This window comes from Dinoponera quadriceps, unplaced genomic scaffold, assembly GCF_001313825.1.
Source record: "Dinoponera quadriceps isolate SergipeBrazil2010 unplaced genomic scaffold, ASM131382v1 scaffold1476, whole genome shotgun sequence".
Lineage (NCBI taxonomy): Eukaryota > Metazoa > Arthropoda > Insecta > Hymenoptera > Formicidae > Dinoponera > Dinoponera quadriceps.
Genome location: NW_014555863.1, coordinates 601,856 through 610,344, shown reverse-complemented (window position 1 = coordinate 610,344; position 8,489 = coordinate 601,856). Strand labels below are relative to the sequence as shown.

Sequence of the window (8,489 nt, the reverse complement as noted above, 5' to 3'; positions counted from 1 at the left end):
TCCCGCTTCCCTCCTCTCCTCGTCCCCGACGTTCCCCAGACTCGATACAAGCTGCCTCCTGAGGATCACGCGACAGGATCTCTCTCTCTCAAATGCGTCCTCTCCGCCGATATCGCCCTCTAATAACTTCCCCCTCGACGCGGCGGACGGCCGCGACGTCTCTCTCCACCCTCTCGTCGGACACTGCGGTTTAACATACATAACATCATATCGACATAGGTAAGCGTAGTCCACTATAGCTGTGGTATGGTATAGCACTCTGCGGAATTTTCGCGAAATTTTCAGTCGTTACGAGTCGTAAAGAGTAGTATCCGTTTCGTATTCCTACGATGCCTCCCGGCACTCCGCATCTCGGCGCCCCCGACACTGTCCGTGCCTCCTAGGGGTTGCTCTCCCAGCGGGCGAGCTGAATACGCCTGGTGTCGAGGGAGGGTGAGAGCAGCGACTTGAGGGACGCGCTTGGCGGCGAGCCGCCGAAGTACTTGAGAGTCAGCGGCGACTGCAGATGCCTGTGTCGGATCACCTCTCGCTCAGCAGGCAGTGGCCAGAGTTCCTAGCGGACAGTCGGGGGACTGATCTGATTAATCGAAAATATCCCGGCCGCTCCGCGGGTCATCAGCCACCCCTTCCGCCCCTTCCGAAAATTCCGCCGCTTCTCCGATCGTCCGAAGCAGTGCACTCGGAATTGCACTTTCGTAGGCGATTTCCGACGGCTACGTCCGCTTTCTTGTTACCCTCGCCTCTCTCCCGTTCGCCCTTCGAGCCGTGCGACTGACAATCGTCGCCACAAATTTCTATATCCAGCGAATATCAACTAACAATGACATGATATTAATGTTACAATTCCCCACTCGGCAATATAAATGCAATATAACACGTGTGTTATGTAACGGTTACATTGTCGAGAGGGAAATTGTAACATCGATGTTGTATTACTGTTGGTTGGCATTATATATATGTGGCTCAATCTCAGGACCTTCAACTTCATGACGGAATCGCCGGGTCACGGAAGAGGTTTGATGATCAAACGACGATGGGATTTGTTCTTTTGCGGTCGGGAAGAGGATACGCTGATAATCCGAAAGTAGTTTACCTGCAGCGAGAGAGCCTCGTCTCAGGATTCGCCCTGCTTGTTCCTGCGACCAGTCAAGGATCCAACTAGAGACTTGAGGGTCGCACCTAACCCTCTGCCGCTCGGAGTGTTGAGGCTGCTGGCGTTTCTGAAGCCCTGCGGATGTGCGTCCAAGCATTTCTGGTACCTCAGCTAAGTACAGAGAGAGAAAGGTTTCCTTGATCCAGTGACCTTATTCAGTCGGGTTTGTCGGATCGTCAGGAAGAGGTTCTCACCTTGCAAGCGGCTTCGATCGTCTTGCAGAGCGCCCCGCTGCTGGGCTCGCAGTTGAAGACGTGTGCGATGAACAGGTCCTGCGCGGTGTGCATGATGAAGGCGCATTGCTTCACGTTGCGGCCGATACCGAGGAATGACAAGTAGCGTACTCGACACTCGGTGATGAGCTTGTCGTCCTAGAAACCACGACCGTTAGAAATTATCGATTATAACGATCTTTTATATCTCGATCAAAAATCATGTCAAATAAAAGGGTCATAAAAAAAATTCGATAAGCGATTGAAAGGAAAAACAATTTCGGCCATTTTGTCACAGAATTTTCGCTTTCGAATGATATTGTGTTAAACTTTCCTTGTCTTTTATATGGGAAACATAAGCGAAACGAATAACGTCGATGATGATGGTTCACTCACATTCGGTGTAAGAATGGAAATCATGCTAGGAGCGACGGCGACATTGACGTTTCGCCATTGATTGATCGGCGTGTTTGCCACGATATGTTCTATCGCCTCGTTCAAGACCTCCATGCCGGTTGCTTGAGTGACTTGCATGGATCCGAGGTACTGCGCTCGCAGTACTTTCTTCGGCTCCTCCATCGGTGTTGGAAAGGATTGCGCTGGGCAAAAATAACAGAGGAAAAGTGCTTGAGTGACTTATCATTTCTTCCATTTTACTTCTAAGCAAATTTCGAGCTGTTCTGCTTTTTCATTATATCTGATTTTTTTACGCTCATATCTTACACATAGGTCGACGTGAATGCCCACGTAATTTTTCATCTTTTAACTGGGTTTCCTTAATTAGTTAATTTTTCGATTAGAATCAGACGATAAGTCAAAGAATCATCGGTTACTTACTGACTAGTGCTTGGCCGTTTCTGTGAAAACGCCGATGTTCGGTTGGCAGATTCGTGGGCCTCGTGGCTAGACTCGTCCGTCCGTTGATGTCCACCGGTTTCGCGAGATTCTGATGCTGGGACCGCTCGATCATGATCTTCTTACAAATGTCGCGAAGCGTGTTCGCGATCGTACGCGCCGGTATGTCGCAACGGAACACGTGGCACATGTGTTTCCTGGTCGATCGATCTCTGGCTACGTAAGCGAAGTCCCTGGAAGAAACAATTAAACACGCACTTAGCGATTCGATGTCGCGCCGAACGGCGGAAAGCTTTTAACCAGTTAACTGTTTTTGACGAGTATACTCGTCATGAAAGAAAGTACAAAATTTTGGCGGCAATTTAAGGTTAAAATTTTGTACCTTTTTCATGACGAGTATACTCGTCAAAAACAGTTAACTGGTTAATTCCTATCGTGTCTTACCTTTCGCTGATGAGTCCGAGTCAGGATCGGGAAAACGGGCGTTCGTGAAAGCAACGTGAACATATTAGTACGATGTACTTGTTATCTTCGATAATAATCAGCAAGGATTCTACGTACAATTCGCGCAAGGATCGCTGAATAATTCACTCACCGACAGTGATCTCTTCCTACGCCCCATACCCTAACCGTATGAATAGGTTGTGTGTTCAGTACGGTGAGATTCTCCGGATCGATCAGCTTAAGCGCGCCCTCGTCCAAGTCCATAAATAGATCCTTGCCCTGAAATATTTCGTAACACATGTCTCGCGTGTTTATCGCGCGGCAAAATCGAATGCTTACTCAGTGGTCACACATTTGAGGGGCCACGCGTCCTAAATACACGCCCTTACGGCTCGCACGCGTCTCTCATTATAATTTAATAAGTCTTAGCGCACACGTGATGATTTTTTACGCTTTTCTTTGCACACACAAGTCCCTCTGTACATTTGGAATTTTACGGATGCTTTACTCCCCCTTTAGGGGGGTGGTGGGCTCAATTTCCGGAGGTACTTACGTCGCCCCACCGACCGACGACGTCCAGGAGGTCGTTTCTGCCGAGCGAGAGATCCACGATGCACTTGTTGACGGCCTTGCTGCTTCTCTCGGGCGTCAGGTCCTCCTCCGCGATCTCCGTCCAGCCCAGGGACCGCACGGCGAATCTGATCGGCTTGTCCCTGCCCTCGGAGTCCGCTCTGGCGGGATAGCTTCTTCGTCTGAAATGCGAGGAATAATTAACGCAAACGGCCGACGACAGCCGCGACGGACGGTGATTAGCGAGGCGAGCGTGACGCTTACTTCAGCGCCAATTCCACCTTCCTCTTGTTCTCCAACTCCTGGTCCAGCGCCGAGCTCGTGTTGCTGCGAGTCACCGTGTTCACCATGCCGCTCAAGGTGTGAAAATTGTTTATCTGTAACGACAGTGCCGCGAATGGAGAAAAGAATGAAGTAACAACGATAACAATATTAATCTGTCATAGAATTCCCGTTATCCCGTCAACGTTGAGACGCGAAATTAATCGAGAGGTGATAATTAATTGAAATGTGAGGTTAATTGAAGGATAATAATTGATTGAAACGCAGTAACACGAGGAAACTCGGCAACATAGAATATTCTGCTCACGCTATCGTTATCCTTGACCAGGCTCCGACGCGCCTCCGTTTTCGAGTGCAGCGGCGCCTCCGGCGGTTCTCTCTGTATGTTACCGCTCTTCACGTGCCAGTAATATGGCCCGTTCTCGTCTGAAATATCGTTCGATCGGTCGCAAATAAAATCTGTAAGTTCCATGCGAGTAACCGGAGCGACGGTCGCAGAAACGCGACGCTTAATAAACGCCGAATATTCGGCGGGCTCCGAGTTTGTAACAGTCGCGTTAAAACAGTCGTGCGCTCCGGTTCTGGTTCTCATCCCGCCCATATATCTTCCTCCCGGTGAATAAGGATGAGGAAAATCGAGATACGCGAGAAAACACTTGAATATATTGCCATTATTGAATTTTTTCCAATCTAACTGACCAATTTTCGGCGTGAAAAGCTCCTGACGGGATGTCCGAGCTTTCTCGCTTAATATGATAATAGTTTTCGCGCTGAATCTTGCACGTACTTTAATCACATTACCCCGAATATCAGGGATCGATTTTATATCACCGTCAGCGTTTCGAGAGAAACGAGCCGAGTCGAAATTTGGATGCTATTTTGACGCTCTTCAAGTTCGCGCCCGCATTTAGACAGCCTACAGATTAATCAAAACCAACACTCAGAGACCCGATTTTAGACATTGCGCAGTCCGCAGGCTAACTTCTCTCTTGAACCTTTAATTCTACAGATTTAATTTATTAATCTACCTCGATTTAATTTCCAGCTTATCTCGGCCATCCCATTTCGACGCGAAAACGGAAATTTAATACATCGTCAAGGCTGGCAGAGGAGCCAATTATATCATCAGGATATAAATTGAATCTATTTCGTTATTTTTTCGCTCCTCTACTGCGCTGCAGAGTTAAAGGAATTTAATACAGGGCCGAAATTTCGACCCGAGCACGCGCCCGCGATGCTATCAGGCGTGCTGCCGTATTCGCCGCTAAATACGGAGGCGTTGCGCCTTCTTTCCGCCACCGATGTATCGATCGTCGCTCGATACCTACCCTCGTGCTTCTGCCAGCCGGGCGGCAGATTCTCATCTTTGTCCTCGGAATCGGTGCCGTCCACGTCCGACGGTTTCTCCTGGGTATTGTTCTGCAGAATCGCATTGTTCTTCTGGTCCTTCGGCTGTCGCCGTTTCACCGGCACCGCGTACAGCTCGCTGTTCAGGCCACCCTCCACGTGCGGCACGCCGCCCATCTCTGCGGTCTCGTTGTCGGGTTTCTCGCAATAACTGAAGTGCAGAGTCAAGAAAACGTGGCGTCAGGAAACGGCGGCTGAGCTCAACTTATTCCGAAAGAAACACCGCGTCGCGTCATCGTGACGATCATGTGTCCACTGAATACTCAAACAACACACAAAGAGCTTGCGCTCGAAAGATGGCCGAAGCGATTCTCGAGAATCACCGACGTCATTCGGATAAAATTCTCGGGAAGACTTGACTTTTGCTTTGGGGAAAAGGGAAATGCGTATTCGACCACGTACATTTTCATCGCCGGAGTTTCACATACATCTCGTAAGCGTGTGGGTAGCGGGTTATTGCAGTCAACGGCTGTAATCTTAGATTCTTATGTCGTTAATTTTCATTCCAGCCACAAGCGCGCGCCCGGAAATTCCTTTCCGGAGAAGCCACAAGTTCCTCACACAGCCTTAAACAGCCAAGAATGCGTCCAGTACATGCGTCTCTCTCTCTCTCTCTCTCTCTTTCCCTCGAATTCAGCTCGAGTGTACTCTCGTTAATACATTTCCTCGAACCTCTTTCGCGCCTTTCCGCGTGCATCCACAGTACACAAGACGGGAGAAGGTAAACGAAGGGAGTCAAAATCGGTGCTGCGAGAATTACAGATTTGGGAACGGGGGAAGTGATCGCAGCGCGCTTTCGCTCGTTCAACGATAAAAAAAGAATCAGCGATATAAAACAGCGCAAGCTATAATAGATTCCAGCCGATATACAAAGCTCCGAGGAAAGAACGTCCGTTCTTACTTATCGGCCTACTTCCGATCTCGTTTAACGACTATTACTATTCTCGGCTCGGTTCCGGCCCACGTTTAATTTGTTTAAATCCGTCTTGCATCGTCACTGGGTGGTCACGCGACAAGCTTATTTGTTGAAATGCTCCTTGCCTATTCCCTCTCTCTCTCTCTCTCTCTCCTTCTCTCTCTCTCTCTCTTCGTCTTCAGCATTATATCGCGAAAGTCTACGTAAGAGCGCGTGATCGTGGTCGCGTGACTTCGGGGAGTTTCAGGGCGACGTTCGTTTCAGGGCGAATCACGATCTCCGAAATAAGCGGCTTGATTTATCGCGTCATTGTCCGGCCGTGTTCGTTCGCGGACGAATCACCCGGCCGTTTCGGCCGAACATTCGCAGCGATCGTCATTGACTCCCGGCGGCACGACAAATTGATTTCCGTCTGCTCCGGCTCGATCGTATACGGTCGTCTCCTCGTCTCGTCGCGCTCGTAAACCCGCTATCGATCCTCCGCGAGAAAGACGGAGTCCCCGTTATCGTTGCCACGAGAAATCCTCGCGTGCTAATCGAACCACCCGGGCGCGACACGAGCAGCCCAGAAGGAGATTATTTACGGCGGCTGTAAAATAAAACCGTCCTTCGCGGCGAGCCGGGCGAGGAGAAATTGCGCTTCGTGTACTCGGTAGTACGGTATGAAATTATGTATCGCGCCCTTGTGAGCGCGGCTTCAAAGTTACCTGTCGCCGAAGTCAGGGGGGGGGGGTAGAAATATCTGGTGCGCGTACCGAGGGCGAGGGATCATAACAGGTGTCCGTCGTGGGTCCAATGAGCACCCGTCTCAAGGGGGGAAATAAAAAAGTCACGCCTTTAGTTTCGCTCGAAAAATTACCAAAATAAGTGAAAGATATTTCTCGGCTCCCGGAATGACGATTCGATCGCGGCCGATCGTTCGTTGATGGTTCATCGTAGCGCATTATACAGTGAAAAACATTTCGCAGTGTGTTCTGCTGCGCACATCGTTCAATTACATTATAGACTCGGAAGAATTACAACAGGACGGAGACGATTGTTCGACGATCGACGGTGATTTCAAACGGAGAACACGAATGTGATACAAAGGAAGCGCCCGAGCTCGTCGAGAAGCCAACAGCCACTTTGCGCCCGCCAAATTCAATCCGGTTATTCATTCGCTTTTATCGCGCGTCAGACCGTCGTTCTCCGAGGCGAGAAACGCAACGGGAGGCGGAGGGGGAGCAACGTCTCCGCTCCGTGGAAAAGTCTATTTTACTTTGTAATGCGAGGGCCCGAGACAAGTTCGACGTCTACTCCGGCGCCGGCGAAATTTTATTTCACTTTCCGATGCGAACGGCGCGCGCGCTAGGTCGGATCAGACTACGTCGGCACCAGGCGAGACCGCAGAGCCGAGATAGTAAGCGCGAGGGTAGTAAAACGGTGTCCTATCGGCGATGAAAATCGCGGAAAATCGCCTCGGAGATCCACCTCCTCGCCGACGTTGCGCGCGAGCAAAATGTCACGGGGAGGGCGAGTCGGGCATTCCGCGGATAAATATAGCGCGTTTCAACACGGAGCTTCGCTGGTGAGAGCTTTCACGGTTGGAGGGAATGCGTGCGCGATATGTGAAAGCGAACATGACCCGGCGGCGCTCGACTTGATTCGGGACTCGCGGAGAGAGCGAGTCGCGTCACCCAGCTTCTCGGCTGTAATCCGACGTTGGCGACGCTCGCTCTTCTGACGGGCACACACACGCGCACACACACACACACACGCGTTCGTTCGTATAGCGCAGCGCGTCCTGAGCGACAACAACGAGCGAGTACAACGGCAACAACGGACTCGACAAACAACCGCTCGAGTCGCTCGCACCTGCGAGTCACGGGGGTCACGCGAAACCCCGGGCGCGTCTCGGCGTGGCGAGAGATTCGGTGGTTGTTACTGCGACAAATAGAAGCAACAACTTGGACACACAAAAGAGAAGCGACGGGCAGTAGCAGCAACAAGCGGATGATCATCTGCAAGAGACAGGCCACGGCCAGATCACGACGGTGAGAGAGCGAGAGCGAGAGACAGAGAGAGAGAGAGAAAGAAAGAGAAAAAGAGAGAAAGAGAGGAGCGTTCTTCGTACGTACTTTCTCGACCCGGAGACGCCCGCAGCGTCGATCGATGCCGCGGATTCCGACTGAAGGGGCTGAGATCGAGGCAGGATCGCGCTCGACGACGAGGAGGACGACGATCGGGGATTCCCGTTGAGGGTGTCGTCGACGAGAGCGGACTCCGCCACACCCTCGCAGCCGTACCTGAATCAGCATCGTTCATGCAACGAATTACAAGGGGATGAATCGCCGGCGGAACGTTGGTGGTGGTAGAAATGGAGCGGAGGTGGCGGAGGTGATAATGATAATGCGACGCTTGTATCGCTCGTTTGTCAACCCTCAAGCGAGCGTGCGCGCGCGATGTTTAATGAGATCTCGACGCGGCTCTTTCTTCTTTATCGCTGTTATTTACTCCGCTTGTCTCGTTGTATTATCCCTCGTCACGAGAACAGTGGGATCATTATCGTTGAAATTTTCAGTGGACCTTCAGCGATATATTGTTTATTGCCATTTTTCGTCGTCTCAAGGTAGCTGTAGAGTGCTGAATTCTCAATGACGATATTATGCGG

General features: G+C 50.8%; 1 protein-coding gene across 9 annotated transcripts in view; it reads right to left on the bottom strand.

Moving 5' to 3' along the window:
* Positions 1-9: 9 nt before the first annotated feature.
* The window catches only part of LOC106745620 (amyloid beta A4 precursor protein-binding family B member 2-like), a 160,611-nt gene continuing 152,131 nt past the window's right edge, over positions 10-8,489 (bottom strand). For 6 of the 9 annotated variants that reach the window (XM_014621391.1, XM_014621394.1, XM_014621393.1 and 3 more), the window contains 12 exons: positions 7,957-8,124; positions 4,845-5,074; positions 3,824-3,942; positions 3,499-3,611; positions 3,218-3,416; positions 2,816-2,943; positions 2,665-2,670; positions 2,203-2,453; positions 1,762-1,964; positions 1,348-1,524; positions 1,094-1,264; positions 10-553 (listed from right to left, as the gene is read on the bottom strand). In XM_014621391.1, coding sequence (XP_014476877.1) covers positions 1,115-1,264; positions 1,348-1,524; positions 1,762-1,964; positions 2,203-2,453; positions 2,665-2,670; positions 2,816-2,943; positions 3,218-3,416; positions 3,499-3,611; positions 3,824-3,942; positions 4,845-5,074; positions 7,957-8,124 — 1,744 coding nt within the window. In that variant the 3' untranslated portion in view covers positions 10-553; positions 1,094-1,114. Of the gene's footprint in view, positions 578-1,093; positions 1,265-1,347; positions 1,525-1,761; positions 1,965-2,202; positions 2,454-2,664; positions 2,671-2,815; positions 2,944-3,217; positions 3,417-3,498; positions 3,612-3,823; positions 3,943-4,844; positions 5,075-7,956; positions 8,125-8,489 lie in introns of all 9 variants that reach the window. The other 3 variants (XM_014621396.1, XM_014621395.1, XM_014621397.1) reach the window with 3 other exon arrangements.